At 35.0% G+C, this 18,319-nt stretch overlaps 1 protein-coding gene across 2 annotated transcripts in view; it reads left to right on the top strand.

The window, feature by feature from the left end:
- The window catches only part of DMD (dystrophin), a 978,378-nt gene that overhangs the window by 724,965 nt on the left and 235,094 nt on the right, over nt 1–18,319 (top strand). For both annotated transcript variants that reach the window (XM_063392999.1, XM_063392994.1), the window contains one exon: nt 15,320–15,509. In XM_063392999.1, the coding sequence (XP_063249069.1) occupies nt 15,320–15,509 (190 nt within the window). The remainder of the gene's footprint in view (nt 1–15,319; nt 15,510–18,319) is intronic.

Below are 18,319 nucleotides of genomic sequence, written 5' to 3'. Positions count from 1 at the left end.
TAAACAGTACATAAGTATAATGCATATCTCTTTCATATGTAAATGCATAATAAAACAGTAATTCTAAGTGTTAAAAAGGTCATAATCTAGATATGGTCTTTCAGCAGCAAACTACTCCTAATCAGCTGTTGCTTGCTAAAAAGATACAAATATTAGAATGTAACCTTTATCTGTACATGAATTTTGAAAGTATAATTTTGTTACCCGCACAGAAAGAGCTCAATCACTCTGCTGGAGACAGGTTTTCTTAATATAATGTACCTGTCCTAACACTGCTTTACTTCATGTAACTTTTGGAAGTAATCACGTTTGCTTTACAGTTGTATTACATTCTGGGTGAGGAAAACTGCATTTACACAGCAGCAGCCAGAAGTGTGAATTTTTTTGAGTTATACTGAAGATTCAGAGTTGGTGCCACTATCTAGACTGTTTCTAGGAGCCACCTCTGAAAAGTTTATTTGCTCGTTTTGGCTTGGACTGCTCAAGTCAAGCAGCAGCAAAGAACTCACAGTCTCCAAGCAAAGTCATCCTTTCCCTTTCCATTCTGCAGCTGTTTTGAAGCTTGGTTCACATTCCTAAAATCTGTATAGAACATGAGTATGAACTCCAAAAATTCTCTGTGCAGGCACACTGTGGCCATGGGAATCTTGTTTACTTGAGAAGTCTGTTTACACATCTGTGCCTGCAGTTGTTGTCCTGGCTGTAGAGCTGCATTCGTGGGGGTGTGAACAAGAAATCCCTGCAAATGTGGCTCTAGGTGAAGATGAAAAATGTCAATTTCTGAAGTAAACTTTTTTCCCCCCCAAAAAATACAATGACAATTTTCATTTTTATCATCATGCTGTGGTGATTTATTGATTGGTTTTCAATATAATTTTGCCAGGCTCAAAGAAAGCAGACATGAAGAGAGACTGCTTCTTTATGATGAGCATGTCATGCTAAGGCTTGTTATTTACACCAGTTTAGAAATGGATTCTAATTTAAAATTGCAAAGTCTGCTGGAAAATATTGTAATTGTAGGGCAATTCTTTTGTTTTGTGAGAGATGTTGATAATACATTTATCTTTGTTGCCTCCATTGTGTAAAGAAGGAATTCTCAGTCTAGATGTTCGTCAGCTGCTGCCTTTGAGAACTTCTCTTGGTATGAAATCTTGAAGGACTTAAGTACGTTTACTTCATCAGTAAAACTGACCACACTAAGCAACCTCTGCAATCTGAGGTATCACAGTTATGTCAAGGACCAAATAATTTTATATGTCAGCATGTTTATTCTGAAGAACTAATGTGTCTCTGCTGACTATTATTTTGAATAAAGCAGACAGTTTTCAAAAAAGCATTTAGTCTGGAACTATTCTGAAAAGTCTGAATTTTATATGGTGTCCTCATGTCTTTGTTATTAGAGAAGTTGGCATAAGAAGCCTTTAGTTTTCATGAAACTTATTTGTCAGTAAAGCACTCCAAACTTCTCAGAAGTCACTCTCCAGCAGAGTTAGCAAACTCTCAAAAAAACCTCTATATTTGCCGCTTGTGAAGATAAATGTTAAGCTTTTTGTGTTTAGAATATGGATGTCTTTAAAGTTACCTAAGAGTTGTTTTCCTAAAAGAGATTTAAGTATTTTATGCTATCTTTGTTCCATTCTCTTACCTTTATTTTAAATCCTCAGATAAAGGCTATAAGAAGGATGGGAAGGCAAGGTTAAGATGCTTTAAATTTTAATTTGTTATGTTTCTTGGTTTATGTTTTATTTATTTCTCAATATATCCATTTTTAAAAGCACACCTAAAAAACCATTTTGTGCAGTAGGATTATTTTATGATAATAGATAAAAGAGAGGTAATGTATTTGAAAGACATTCTACTAACTGCCTACAATCTCAGGCAAATATTTAAGTACAAAATATAATATCAGTCTTACCTGCAATGACATCAGTTATCAATGCTTTGCTATTTTTTCTTCCTGATATCCCTCAGAATGATGACATTTTATCACATATAAGAGAAAAAATTGTAAAAAGAAGTAAATGAAGCTGCCAGATGAAGCTCATATAATCAGGAGATCTAGAAAGTCATCTTAGCTTCTTATATTCTAGTTTTATCTTAGTTCTCCACTCAGCACTTTTTTTGTGCATTGCTGACATCAGATCCAAGATGAGAATTCATTTGATGGTATTGAACGTTTTTGGTTTAATTTTTGAGAGGATAGTCTTGGATATGCTTTCAAACTGCTGGTAGGATGCACTGAAAAGGCAGTGTTACCCAGAATACTCTGTGATTCATCATTTCAACCTTTGGGAACATATTCCTGTGATTCTTGAGAAACTCTTTTATGATTATAAAAAGGAAAGAGTTCTTGAGTTATTTCAGGAGAGAGTAGCATCAGTAATGCAGCATTTGGCAAAAGGATCTATGGATCCTTGTGACTTCAGGGATGAGTTTCTTAAAAGTTTTAGCATGAGTCTAAGGAAACTAAATTTTCCCATCACTTGAATATATATAGAGTCTATTCCCTTTATCTCTTCCAGAAGGACAATAGATCATCTGTAGGTTTGCTAAGACCTCCCACAGACAAACAAAAGTTCCCTCAGAGCAAAAAATGTTGTTGTTTTTAAATTAAATGGCTCGGGTTTGTCTGTTCCACAAAGGATTTGCTCAGATGTCTAGACATCATGAATTCAGCTCGTTGAGAGCACAGTTTTGAGTTTTAAATCACAGAATCACAGAATATTTGGAGGTGTGGTACCCACAAAAATCATACAGCTCTTAAGTGAATGGCCCATACAGGGATGGAACCCTCGACCTTGGTGTTACTAGCACCATGCTCTCATCCAGTGTTAATGATTTAATTGTACACAATTAAAAAGGAGAATAGGACTGGTATCTTGCAGTGAGACCAGTTTCCAATAGTGTTAGAAAGTTGCCAACAGAAACTAAGCAGGAAACACATTTAGAAGACCATTCCTTAATGCTCAAACACTCACTATTTTACTTTCTTTTTTTCCTTGTTCTTGGTTTTTATTTTGGTCTTGATTGAAACAAAATTCTGTTTCTTTGTTCATAATTACTATGTGTTAAATGCTCTTTACTCCTTTCTGTTGAAAATGAGGACAGTTCAAGTGTTAAAGGGAAATTTGAGTGGACAAAATCATTAAATAGTTTAATTTACAAATCATTAAATGGAACAGAATTCTAAAGGGACAGCAGTTTTGTGGCCAGACTGGAATCATAACTGAAGCTTAATGTGGGCATATCAAAGAAATGCTCTATTTCAGAAATCTTCCTCTTTTGCATATGCAGGAGATGAAGGAGGAACAAGGTACTAAGCAAGAATAAGTTTGATTGTGAAAGAACAGAAATGTCAATTTTTGTTCCCATCCCATTAGAAAATTAAGACAAATGTGTTGTTCTTTCTCTTAAAGGTGAGATTTTCTGAAGTAATTAGAAAATTTTAGTTTCTGTTTCAACAAGAACAGAAGCTAATGCTCTGTGCCCTGAAAGTCTAACCTTAAATCTATTTCCAATTATTCTGTAGATAAATTAACAAACTGTAGCAAACTGATTATTGCTCTCATCCAAAGCTCATAGAAGAAATGAATGTTTTTTCAGTCCCCTCAATGGACTTCTTATCAGGCTTCATATCCTTTAAAACAAACTGAACAGAAATTAATAAAGCTGATGGACTAGCAGAGTGCCAGGAAAAAGAATTTGACCTTAGTTGTCATGTTTTGTTTGCATTGTTATTCTCGTGATAGCTTTTATTTTTTTTTTCCCTAGTTTTTTCCTTGTATTTTTGTATTTCTTCAGCTGCTGTGCATGCAGTTTAAGATTTCCCCTCACTGGCTTGTCAGTCATGCTTGAAACTGAGGATAATTCAGTCTGCTATTAAATGCTTATTCTGTCTTTGGAAGTTGCCACCAAATGTGTCAAGTTGACAACAGCAGTGCTTGTCTTTTTTGTGTGCCTGTTGTTTAGCTATGATTGAAATTTCAATCACATCTTTTTATATAAAGTCACAAAGAAATCAACAAATAATGAGTCCTCATTATTCCTGATAAGGATCAGTGGCACAAGAAGCTGGTGGTCTGGTCATGACTTCTGCTAACCAAGGCAGAGGTCTGGGCAGGTGGCAACACAGAGGGCAGATTGGAAAGCAGTGGAATTAGCAATGTGGTTTTCTAGCATGTCCCAGAATTGGCATGGTGAGAAATCACTGAGGACAGGTGAGACTCCACTGGTAAATCTTGAGGACAGAGCATTTCTGGTGTATCTGATACAGGTACATAAAATGGGAAACACTGAGTAAGCAAGGGGATTTGTGAGAAGGAAAAGATTATGTTGTATGCTCATAATCTTTATGTATTTGTCATAATACAAACATCATCCAATGGTGTATGTCTGTATGTTGTCATCCAATATCAATTACATTTTGACCAATATCCCAGACTTAACTGACCTATTCTAGTTCCCTGACAAATTTAAGAAATGTAGAGCTCTTCCCAGCTACTAAGCATCTCATCTCCTGCAAACTATAAAAAAATACTATCTTCTGCAAATGATAAGGAATAATAGCTCTTGGAACTGTCACTCTAGCTGGCATTTCTGCAAGTTCTTCCTTTGTGCAAGATACGTAATCAAGAGTTGCATATTTGAGATATGTCTGCTTAAGCACAGTAGTGCCTTGTGGCAATGCATTATATGGTCCACTTCGTGGTATTATTTTTATCAGTTTAAAATGTGCCATGTATTTCTGAGATTTCATTTGTTTAATTGACACAGTGTGTGCTAAAACCAACATTTTGTGAAGTGTCTAAAAGGCCAAGCTTGCAAACATCCACTTTCCACTTTATGCATTTTATCTTGGTAGTGTTATATGTTTGCTATTTTCCTTATTTTATTTTTTTTTCCTTATATATGTTTGGTTTTTTTTAATTGACATCAAGTTAGAGTCTAATTTACTGTTGGGATTTTTAAAATCTTACTGGGATGTATTTTCTGTAGCCCACAGCTTTAAAATCTGAAAAACATGATGCTGTTCCTTATCAGTAATGGTAAACAGTTCCAAAATTTCCATGGGTTCTTGGTGTTTGAAGCATGTCTGAGGTTGATGGTTCAGCTAGATTAATTAATTACTAGCAGTGTCAGCTGATGAGCCATATACCTTTACTGATTCCAAGAAGTTAGATTTATTTTTGAGGTAGTTGACCTGTAAGTTTTTCAGTGAGGATTTACTCCAAGGGATAGGAGGCAGCTCTTCCAGTGCTTTTTTTTTTTATTATTATTATTTTCCTGTAGAAACACCAGCAGAATACACTTGTGAAATAAGATGTCACTAAGAAATCATAATTCATATCTGCCTTTGGTGACAACCTTCCTTTATACTGTGTTGACCCCTTGGAGCTGTGGACATTTGTCACTTTTATTTCTTTTCATGTTGGGGAAAATAAAAGTAGAAGTATGGAATGTGTTTATTAAATTTTGCTTTAGCTAAATTCATTTTCCCATCATGTCAGTGCTTTTATGTCTGATATTACTCTCCTCTCTGCTGGTTGGGAGAAGGTACCCAGCCCAGGCTCAGGAGAGAGAGTTAAAGATGGGCATAAATAGTTATTCCTTTTGTTTTTACTATCTTTAAGATGTATGTATCTTTAATATGTATTGGAACCTTCATTAAGCTGTTGGTCTTGATTTAAAATACTTCCTTCAAGGCTACAGCCAGTTCAGAGCCCGTCAGATTTTACTGCATTTAAATATTCCTTACAGTGTCTGTTGTTTTGAACACATCTATTGAATCATTCTGCTATCATATTGCTGATGATTTTTTTCCATCTGGAATTACCCAAATTCTTCTGGATTTGACTAATCTGAATAAATTTACCATTTAGCTCTTCATACCTTTTTCCCAATGGTTCATTACTGCACTTAATACTGCCTTTTACTATTCCCTTGCAAAAGGATCCTAATGCTCAGAGTTGAACATTATTTACATTTACTGCATTATATGCTCTCAATCTCGGTTTTGTTTTATTCAAGAGGTTCCTATAACAAATCTTTGCATCCTCGACTTGCTTCCCAAATAGCTGCTTGTAAAGAGGTTGTGATAAACTTTATAGAATTCTTTGCATAAGTTGAAGTAAAGCTGAATCACCAGGTAAAATGATGAATGCATCAGTTATGTGTTCATTCCCATCATTAAAATTTGGAAAGTGGTTTGAGAACAGGTTATGGAATGTTAGGATGTTTCTTTTCCCTAATGTGTTAGGGAAAAGAAATGCATCTCCTCAAAAGTTGGATAAATTATCTGTAATATATAGAAGATAGTTGCATGGCAGTGAATACAAAATTATAGCTCTCAAGCCAAATCAAGAATCTTTTTAGAGTAAAAACCTGATAACTATTTCAAAAATCATTAAGAAGTAAGGAAACATTGCAAATCATGCACTATTTAAGAGAAAGATTTGGCTGACTCTGCCAGAATTGCCTGTGAGCACACAAAGCTTCAGGTAAATCCATTTTTGTCTTGTCTCTTCACAGTAGGATAGTCAGATTTCCTTACCCCCAGACTCAGAATTTTGGTGTATTTATTCTCTCCCCACTCTGTTAAATGGTCCAGAATTGTTGTTTGAAGGGTTATTATTTCTTCTGCTAAGAAATTTTGTCTTTGAAATTAATCCAAAAAAAGAATTGTGGTGGAACTATCAGAGAACATCCTGTTCCCTTTAAAGTCAGCTGAAGGTTAACCCTTCATCCTCAGTGGAGTAGGATTTTCTCTGAGTCTTTTGTATCAAACACATACTGAAGTTGTGTTGAACTGAGAGAGTTGAACACCATCTGAATTTGCTGAACTGGGCTCTGGAAATTCACTACTTAATTATTTATTTATAGTTGCATGACCTTGAGGAACAGAACTAGAGCTGTAGTTTCCATGTTATTGAATCTGCATAAAGATTATTAGTGTTTCTCTATATTCTCATATTACCTCTGGTTGTAGTTCTTGATGTTTTACCATCTTTCTGCAGCAGATCTATTTTAATCAGATTATCTCCTTATAGTGGAAAACCTATTCTATATTTCAGTTTTCCACTGGAGTCTGAAACCTCCTGAAGAGTGACAAATAAATGTATAAGGCATGGAGTGGTTCTTTGCAACTAATATTTTTTTATTAGATTGTGTAAATATAAGAGGCAGTAGGCAGGCTGCCTTCTTTACTTCTTACTCAGATGCTGACCAGTTTTGGTTACCAGCTGCTTCTGACTTGAATTTTACAGAGCTGTTTTGGTTTTTTCTGGTTAGCATTTTATGCTTCTCAAAATATGTTGACAGAATACATGTTTTAAATTATACTGAGTCAATCTGATCTGTTAGCAGCCTTGTGTGATGTGAATACTACTTGAGGCCCTTGTTTTAGAAAGGGAAAAATAATGTGTGTGTTTATCTAAGTGTCTATTTAGTGTTTTTTAATATGAAGCATGGTACAAGAAGAACTGTAAATGCTGCCAGACAAGTTTTCCAGCCAGGGAATTGAGGCTTCTCTCTCTTGCATGGTAGTAAATCACTTTTTTGCTAGGCCATGGAGTTCAGCCCTCAGAGGCTGATGCTCCAAATGAAAACTACACTAACAGTTTAATAGTATCCTTTGTGAGCCCTAATTGATTTCATGTAATGCCATCAGTGCATTTCACAGTCTTATTAAATCTAGTTGTTTCTGCAGTAAGTAAGGCTAAAAAAAACAAGTGCCTTTAGAATATAATTAATTTCATAATCAGTTTTAATTTTACTCCACTGTCTTAGAAAGCAAAGATTTTATCTTACTAAATTACATCTGAGTAATTAATATGCTGTTTATTAAATGGTATTGTTGACTGCCTTGGAATTTTGAAAGGATGGAATGCAAGAAAAAACTTAATTCTACGTTATATTATAGACCATGAAGTATGAAGAGGACAAACAGAATAATAATATAATAATAATAGTTTTGTTTCCTTTGGTAGAATAGGAGACTTGTTTTGTCTGTTTGGTTTAAGTTTTGATTTTAGGACTTATTCTTTTTCTGACTTCTCTCTTCAATGAGAGTAACAGAATTGTTAAATATTGCCTTTCCATCTCTTATTGGGGCATTACTTGAATTATACAAGGATTAGACTGGAATCTGTTCTGTGAGTTCAGAGAACTGAGGGGAGGGAGGTTGCTGGGTTATTTGTTCTGTAGAATTTTGTTATGGTTTTTCCTTTCCTTTTTTTTTTTTTTTTTTTTTTTTTTTGTATTGTTTTGTTTTGTTTTGTTTTGTTTTGTTTTTACTTATTTAATGGTTTAAGATACTTCCTTAAAATTTTGATTGAGGGCTATTTAGAAAACCTCTGGAGTAAATTAATCAGAATATTATTCTGTGTCTATAAATAATTTTTAGTGATACTTACGTCTGTGATTGTTGAGTGTTGTTCAGATTCCCTTCTCTTTAACCTGATAACAGTTAAGATTTACTCTCTGGAAAACAATTACTTAAATGAAAAATTATCAGAAGATTAGAAATCACAAGTAAACATAAACTGTTTCCAATAGCATAAAGGATGACCTGCAATTGATTGTATTTACAAAGGAATCTCCACCATGTAAGTGTGATAATCTATGGTTATGATGAACACAGAGAAGATGTACACTTATAATATGTTTTTATATATTCTTAACCTATGCCAAGACACAAAAGAGGTGGTGGCAAGAAAAGCCTGTTAGAAAACATTCCCTCTAATTCTTCTCTCTCTTCATTATCTCATTAAGAGGCATTTTAAGAATGTAGAATCCCATGAGTGAATAGAGTATAAGAAGAGATAGAAATTATTTTTTAAAAGTTTGATGAGCAGTTTTCCTACAGGATAACACAGATCCCTTTGTGCTGATTTTGTCAGGTGCTTAATTAAAAAGGGATTGTTTAAAAATCCTATACAGAAGTCCATATATGTGTTTTTGTTCCTCAGGGGGTGATATTTCTGTTGTTTTTAGCAACTCTTATCAGTCTCATAAAAATGGTGTAGAATAGATGGGGGATCCGAGGCTGATCTGAAACTTTATGGATAAATACAGGGTTTGGAGGAGGGGGTTCTGTCTTTTTGCTATTCAATATCTAGTGTGCTTTAAAAAGAAATGTATAGGACAAGCAATCTAAATTCAAAAATATGTCTTCAAACTGGTTTAGCATCTTTAGTAACAAAGGAAGCAGTTCAGAGAAAAACTCTGGGAGAAGAGCTAATGATTTTTGTTATTTTCATATAAGTCCTGGTTATTTCAAGAAGGTCTGGGAGAGGTATAAGACTAGAAACAAGCCAGCCAATGAATAGTAACAAAAGAAATCACTTCCTCTCTCTTGCTGCATCAATTTCCTAAGTACAGAAACACCAGAAACATATTTTCTTGTTTTGAAGACACTTCTAATACAAAAACTGTTCAGGAAAAATGACTTGCATCTTGCTTAGTAGAGTGAGTAACTGTTCATTGAGGCATTTCCCCCTTTGTCTCAACAGATTTTTAAGGCAAACTGTTGGCTTGTCACTATGATCAGGAGATGTTTTAGAATGTTCTAATTTTCATGAGAAAGAAATGAAGAAAGTGTCATCATTTAGGAAAATGGCCAGGGAAAGAGCATTACTTTGTCCGTATGAAGACATTCTGAGTTCCAGTCAGAGCATGGGGACATTGAGGGCTTTTTGTTCTTCCTTCCTGCAGATGTAAAGAGGATCAGCAGAGAGCTGCATTGTGTGTTTATTTTGGACCAGCTGTTGCACTTAATCTCTCTGTATGCCCAACTACATCTGGAATTTAAAATTATATCACTGGTTATTAGTTTGTTATGAGTATGGATAGTGCAGCCAAGACAGAGATGCTCTTCAGCTTATCTGAGGACACCGAGTCATCTCTCAGGCAGTAGATCAAGTTGTTGAGAAATTAAAGTAAGGCAGAGAGAACTACTGCACCACTGAGGTTTAACCACAGCCAGGAACTCAGTACCACTTGCTCCCTTCCCTACAGGCAGGGAGAAGAATTGCAAAGAAAAACTAAATCTCCTGGGTTGAGAGAAGAACAATTTAATAATTGGCAGGGAGGGGGTGGTGTGAATTTTATTAAATATGCTACTAATATTAATATTAATTGTAGCTATAAGGAGAGGGGGAGAGAGTAAGAGAACCCAAGAGAGCCAAGTGATGCACAATACAATTGCTCAGACCTGATGACTGATACGCAGCCAATTCCCACACCTGTCTTCAGAGTACAAAATTCTGTACCAGTGCACCAAAGCTTTCCTGCTTGCTCACTCAGAATAGTGAGAGGATAAGGGCCTGTGGATATGTCAGCTACATGTGAACGCTGGTTCTCAAATGGTTTGGATGCTGATATTGTAGCTAAGTTTTGTTACAATTTGAGACTTTCTTGCAACAAAATTATTTCAGAGGTTGAGTTGTACACAGGTGAGCAATCTCCAGTACTGTAGGATTGATGTGGTTAAGAACGTTTTCCAACAGGCCAGACAAAATAATGATAGTAGGACATAAGTTTGCATATATAAAGATCACTCAAAAAAATTATATCCACATGCCAGTGATCAACAGCAGACAAAACCTAGTACCTCTGTTCAGATGGTCAAAGTAAAAGGCACCTTTATGCAGGAGTGTTACTGGAAAAATCCTGTGTGTCCCTTCCAGTGGTGTTAAGCTAGTTAACATCCAGAGAAACACAGGGAAGCAACACTTAAAATGCTGCCTCAACATAGCTTTCCCTCACTGAATGTAGTATCAGGCATTCCAGAGTTAATCTGCACATTCATCACTTACTAGCATGTATTAATAACTTTAACTGGCACTGTAGAATATAGTACCTAGATTCTGAAAGAAAGTTCCTCTTAATGAATATGATTTCTTTTGAATTTGAATTTCAAAATTTTATCAATAATAGTTATTTTAAGAATTTAATTTTCATATCAGTGATATCTCTTTGTGTTCCAACTTTATCTGAGGTTAAATTATTCTGCCTCTATGATGGGTTCTTTATCAGTCCAAGTTAAAGCAGCTGAAGAAGAATCACCAGTGAAAGCTTAAATTTATTTAGTTGTAAAAATTAAATATTCCAACAAAGTTTTGCAATTGTTCCTTTTTCATATTGGTAAAAGGAATATAAACCTCATGAAAAAGGTGTAACTTTTTTCCAGCATTAACAGGAAGTTGCCTGTAGTTCAAATTCTCTGTGATAGTTGGCTAAATATAGGAAATTCAGGTGACTTTTAATATTTTTTTATTATTTTGTGAAACTGTACTGTTAGGAAAGAGAAAATACAATTATAGAGAGAGCAGCATGAACTATAGAAGTAAAACCATTTCCTGATGCTTTGTCATCCAGTAGTCCAGGATATTTTATTTTATATCTCACTGAGATAAATTTAGATCACTACGGTCTGCAGACGCAAGCGTGATTTAGTGATGTATTGAACACTGAATGATACAGAGTTGCTTTACTTTTATTGCTCTTAAAGAAATACCTGGGGAACAGAAATGTGTTCGTGCTCTGTACTTACCACGTGTCCTGTTATCTGAGCATCTCAGAGGATAATTCACACACTGACCCTCCCAATGTATCTCGTACTGTGAATAAGCATTGCAATTTGAAATCACAGATACTCATAAAATGTGGATGATTCCTTCCAAATTATGTAGCAAACACTACAGTTGAAGAAAAATCTGGTATTCACCCTTGCAGAGCCTCTACAAACACTGCATTCCTTGTGTTGTATGGGATTAGGTAGTGCTGAGTAAACCAGTCCTGCAGTAATTTCAATCACAGAGTCGCAGCACGAGAAGATAACTGAATTTTCCCCTCCTTTTCTTCATGAACATTTGTGTACTGCTATGTTAAAAAATGTTAGCTTTAAAAGTTCTCACCACGACAGCAATGTCCTGAAACAGGGGCTGGTAACTTTACTTTTGTGTGGATTTTTTTTCCAACCTTTAAAAAATCCTCCTGGCAGTATAAATGTTCACACATTGCTTGATTCACGTCCCCTCACATGCCACCATTATCCCCTCAACTCAAAGCCTTCAGCTGACACATACTTAAAAGAGCATCATAACTCCTGTTCTGCAACAAAGCTCATACAACAACTAGAGTTGGTGAAATGCTCTAGTTGATGCTACTAGTTCCTAAAAATCAAATTTAGGACCAGCTTGCCTACTTTTAGACATTAAAATTTTTAAAGCTTGTGTAAAATTAAAATTGTCTAAGTTATAGGTGATTTACTGTTGTAGTCAGGAGAAATAGTTTACTCTGACCTTGATCTGGTACAACAGATCTGGTACAAAAGGGAAGAGAAACTGAGTTCCAGAAATGCTGTGTCCATGTTTGATAGAGGGGGTGCAGTTTGCTTGTCCTCTGGGTGTCTAGATGAAAATTATATGAATCCCACCTTTAGTGTTTCTTCCTTGAATAAGAACCTTTTGGTTATACATTCTGTATTTATTTTTTGTATCATAGTATAACAGATTAAATCATGATTATCCCATTAAAATATTTTTTTTAAATTATCTTTTAATATTTTAGGAGTATGCTGCAGTGTTTGTACTGTGTAGTTTTCCATTTACACTAAAATGTAGTTCTGGTTACTTCATGTTATTTTCTTACTGTTTGCACTCACTATGAAATTAAACATACCTGGATAATACAAACTAAATAGAAAGCATCTTTATTTTGGTTTTATGCAATAATATCTTGTTCAATATTTATATTTCTTTAACCCTTATGATTCTGTGCAATTTATCAGATGCTGGATTTGATGCTCAGTTTTACTCTTCATGTTTGGACCTTCTTTTCTCATTCTAGGTTCATACTTTTGTAGTGAGGAAGCCAGGTAGAGTGAAGTTATTGATATACTGCAGAACAACCAGTGTAGCTGAATGTTTATTGCTGTTAGCTGTACCAAAATTTAAAATGCAAAGTACTACATATTTTCTAGTGGATGTATTAGTATGCTTATAGATAAGAAACACATTTCTGTCGACTGAAAGAATTATGTGCCATAAGATTTCTGTGCATCGTGGAAGTGCCAGAAGATTCTTCATGATAAAACTTCATTCTTTGCCCAGATCAATAAAATGCTATATTTTTTTTCATGAAGTCTGAGAGTTTCTCTAAAACACAAATTCTGACTTTGAGTAATCTTTCAAATTGCTCTCCCTTTGGATATCTTTTTCATATTTGTGCTTGTGTTGGTTTATTTTTTAAAACCTCACTGTGTATTTGCAGAATGTTATTATTAGAGTATTGCTGTGTATTTATAGGAATCCAGGTGTACAGAAGTTAAAAATGTGCCTTTCATGTTATGAAGGAACTGCACGAGGAGAAAAATGCTTTATGTGTTTCTGCAAAGGCTTTTAACTACCATGCTGCATGCTGTAAATTGAATTCGACCAATGCTATAAAGCATATCTTAGAATTGTGGTCTGAAGAACTGGAAAAAAGTACATTTAGTTCATGCAATTGTATTCCATTTCCAAGTAGTGTTGAATAAATGTAATGCTGGTTTTGAGCTAAAAGTGGTAAATAGGTCAATACAGTGTTTTCCAGGTAAAAGATTTTCCGTGTCTTATTATCTTTTAATGTATATTCCTAGTATATTTAGTTGTCATTTCTATGTAATTATTCTCTAGTTTAGAAAAAGAACAAAAAATTCTTTCCTTGCAGTTATTTTAAGTTTCAAGAGTCACCTAACCACAAGCCGTGTTTATGCCCACGTAGAATAAAGCTGGGACAGGAGAGTTTCCCACTGACAGTCCCCCGGGGACACAGCCTAATTCAGGCTAAGCAGTGCCACGATGTGGAGGGTTCCTGTAGGTGGCAACAGGTGCAACTGAGGTGAAAATCAAGTCCATTTTTAAGCTTAAAAAAAAAAAAAAAGAAAAAAAAAAAAGATGGATGAGTTTGTAGGGAGGCTGTCAATTGCTTTCTCAGTTTTTTGAATGAAAAATAACTCTTTCTTTTAACAAAATGTTTGGGAAAAGCAAATAAGATGTCAAAGGATTAAAAATATAATAGAAATACGGCAGTTCATGTGACATTAGTCTCTCAGGGAGGGTATTTTTTTCCTGTAATGGTTGTCCTTGCCTGTATTCTGACTGACTTTTTCTGTTCTTACTATTCTCTGCTGCAATTTAACTATATGCTCGTCAAAAAACATGTTAAGTCAGTGCTGCTTGGCAAAACTTTTTGTGGAAGAGTTTGGTTTGTTTTTTCTTTTCTCACTTCCATCAGTGAACTGTGGTTTAGGGTGATATCATTACTTACCAAGGAGTACAATCACTTCATGACAGGAAACAGGATTAGAAAGAGAGATCATCACTTGGAAATTTCATTACCTCTTCTGATTAATTACAACTTGAGAAATTATGTCTGTTAGAATCTAGGATCCTAGTCTCCCCCTAAATACCTAGGCAGGAAATCTATTGAGATATGCAAAGACCACCCCAGATGTGTAGACTTAACATAGGTGTGCATCAAAGTGCCTTCATTCCACTTGAAGTGATGCACATTATCAAATGACCTCACTAGGTATTTTCAGAACTTAAAAAATTATTTAGGTATTGTGTTGATGTTAAACAAATATGCATGTAATACAATAGGTGAGTAACCTTGACAGATTTGTGTGGTTTTTTCAGCACCACAGTTGCTGAGATCTTTACTGTTCTTTCCTAATCTGAGTTACACCTTCTCCAAGGATAAGATAGTCTTTGTCTTTAAAAATTGTATAGATCATCTTTGATTTTTATCACATTCAAATTGAAAATAAAATAATAATTAAAAAAAGAAGAAACCACAAAGCCCACCACAAATTTTAGTGTTGTAAGGGTTTAAGGTGTTGAACACAATTTCCAAATGTTTCAAGTCATGAAAATCAATCATCGAGTTTATCATATCATGCAGTGGTCTGGAACTATTTTGTGAGTTCTAAAAATAAACAAATATTTCCACTGTAGTGTAAGAAAAGAATCTTTTATTGAAACAAACCAAGGAATTACTTCTGAATTTCAATTGTGCATATTTTAGGCATAGGAATTTGAAAGCAGTGCCTTTGCTTAGTTTTGTATCAATGGATTGCACTTACTACTTCTCAGGTGAAAATATAAAAAAGAACCCTACCTGCCAAACATATGGTACAAGTTCTGTAGCTAATGTATCAGCAAAACTACCAAGGTACATGAAAAATATTTAGTGTGTCCTTGTTATATTTTGATTTAATGATTGAGATTTGTTTTCTTCCAAAGAGTGCTGTATTTAATTATTTGTATTTGTGCAGGGTTTGTGAACGTGAAGCAGCTCTGGAATCAGCCCTAAGAATGCTGCAGCAATTCTACCTGGATCTCGAAAAGTTCCTTGCTTGGCTTACAGAAGCTGAGACAACTGCAAATGTCCTGCAGGATGCTACACACAAAGAAAAGACACTAGAGGATGCCAAAATGGTTCGGGACCTCATGAAACAGTGGCAGGTAAGCCAAGCACTTCAGTATAGAGGCATTTGACAAACATGAGATTTTATCAGGCATATCTGATATGTATAGAAGTTATATAATTTGCATCAAGTTTATTCTTTGTAGCTTAACTGAATTAGTTTTTCTCCATTACTTTCAAATACATGAGAAATGGTAATTTGGTCGGCTATTGTCAACACGCTCCGTTGCGGTAATAAAAAGAGATAACGATGCAAATTTTCATAGTAAATGCCTGGACAGTTCTCATACAGTTATTTTTCTCTGGGGAAAAAACATCTTAAAGAGAGATAGAAAGAAAATTAATTAGTTGAGATGGTGCTGTTGAACTATGTTGTTATACTCCATTGTGTTTTCTTCACTACAGTTATTGAGAGGAATGCAGACATGTCTTCTTGAGGTCTTAAATTTCTTAAATTTGAGGTTTATTGGCTGTTTGGAACGCAGGACCCTTTATTCCTGTATTGATAGAATCATATAATAGTTTAGGTTGGAAAAGACCTTTAAGATCATTAAGTCAACCATTAACCCAGAACTGCCAAGGCCATCACTAAACCATGTCCTCAAGTGCCACATCCACTCCTCTTTTAGTAGCTCCAGGGATGGTGACTCAGCCACTGCCCTGGGCAGCCTCTCCCAAAGCTCAGTGACCTTTTCAGTGAAGAAATTTCTTGTATTCACTCATAGCGCATGATTTTGATGTTGACAGGAAGTTCAAAACTGGAGAATTAAGGCACTGGATACTCTATGCCTTAGTTTATTTACTGATGAAAAATATACTGTGAAAAATTTAGTTGTAAGTGATTAAAAAAAGAAACAGTAAATTTATATAGTTGTTCAAGAATTCTTAGCTGTAAAATAAATTCATTTATTATGATGCACCCATATTTGCAGTAGTCATAACCCAGTGCTCTCAATGTATCAAATCTTTATTGTGAAAGCTTTTTGTTCAAACAGGTACAGCTTCCTGATAGTGGTGCAAATATTGTCTATCTGTTTGCTAAAAAATTGGTAATGAAGCACAGTTTTACCAATAGAACAAGTTTGTGATGCCAGCTGAATGATGAGGAAAGAGAGTATGGCTTTTCATTCTGTTTCTCAGGTATTGCTGCATTGATTCTTTCAGGCTTCACACCCTGCGTATGGGGGTTCTCTCTCACAATTCACTTTGATGTGTAAAGCTGAAAAGCAAAAACATGACACAAATGTGTAGTTTGCACACAATTTATGCATATAAAAGATTCAGACAAAAAGGAGCTTTACTAAGTCACAGAAGTCTCAGAAGTATGTATTTATGTTCTTTGTGGAAAGAGGTTTTTGCTCGCTGATCCATACAATCAGCCACATAAAACATAAATAGTGATAAGCCTTTTTTTAAATTCTGTATTGTGGGTCAGAAATATGCTTACCCTACATAACACATAAGGCAATGACTATAGTCCAAGAAACTCACTATGTAAATTGCACATATAACACAACAGACATATTCAAATACAATTTTCCAACTTTTTTTTTTTTTTTTTTCCACGTGAAGTCTTTTTTTAAATTTTTTCCTTCTCTCACCAACCAGGCTGAATTCAGATCCTAGGAAGTAAAAGAAAATGGTGCTTTCTAGTTAAAGATCAGTGTCTCATGAGTCTTTGGAAAGAAACTTTGACTCCCTGGGTTTATTAGAATACATAGAAGTTATGGTCAAATCTAACAAATGGATTTATATCTGCAGTCTCTGTCTTGGTCTTTATGCAGTTCCATAGAATTGCACAATGTGAAAAGAGTCACTAGGACTCTTGAAATGTGAAAATAGTCACTAGGATTCTTGAAATGTTATGATTCTGTTTTAACTGATATTTTAACCACTAGGTATAAACCAGTGTTTTGATAAATAGTTTTCTACAAAAATAATGAAAAAACCTAAGTTTCTGAATTCAGTAGTAATTTTGTATCCTTGTCACTACACATGTTTATCTCAGTTTTAGTGATCTATTGGTTTTCTGCTTTACGCTCTCAAACCTTATTCTTATTTCTTTAAACAATTAGGAAAATAATGACTTGCTGTACGGAAACTTTTTATATAGCAGCAGTTGCTTGTCTAGGACAATCTCAGGTTTTAGGCATTTGTTATCCTTTTCATGTCCAGAAACCATTAACTCAATTGTCACTAATAAAGATTAATCTTTCCTCAGTAGTTAGCAGTTCATTCAGTAGCAGAAGGAGAAAGGTGAGACTTATATAACTGCACATTCTAATTACCCAGTGATGTAATTATATTAAAATGTTGCATTATAAACACCCTGTTTGTTTGTACAAGCATGTATTTGCATGCATCATTTGTCTGCACTGACAGCAGTGTAATAGTTAGACAGAATACTTTCTGGAGAATTTTCAAGGATACAAACCCATTACTCCAAGGAGTTGTGTAATTATGTGCTGCTGCTTTTTTTTTCGAGTTGAAATACATCATGTGTCCTCATGAGGCCTGGTTTGTTAAGTAACCATATGAGGGAGATGAAAATTAATTTCAGTTTCTACTTTCATACTTCTAGTTACACGAACTCTCAGCTGTGTTAATTATAATCGTGGGTTGGTTTACACGACACCAGGTCTGCTGGTGACAGATGGGGTACACCTGTCCCAAAAGGGGAAAAGGATCTTTGCACAGGAGTTATCAGGGTTTAGTGAAGAGTAAACTGGATTGGAAGGGAGATATATAAAACCAGGCTCACTTGAGATAAGCCTGGGGAGAGCATGTTTGGGGGATGGTGTGCTAGTGAGGTCCTTTGGTCTGACAACTCAGTGGAGGCAGGGGCTGG

The sequence above is a fragment of the Prinia subflava genome, chromosome 3, assembly GCF_021018805.1.
Source record: "Prinia subflava isolate CZ2003 ecotype Zambia chromosome 3, Cam_Psub_1.2, whole genome shotgun sequence".
Taxonomy (NCBI): domain Eukaryota; kingdom Metazoa; phylum Chordata; class Aves; order Passeriformes; family Cisticolidae; genus Prinia; species Prinia subflava.
The sequence above is the reverse complement of the archived record's forward strand: the minus strand, read 5'-3'. Positions and strand labels throughout refer to the sequence as shown.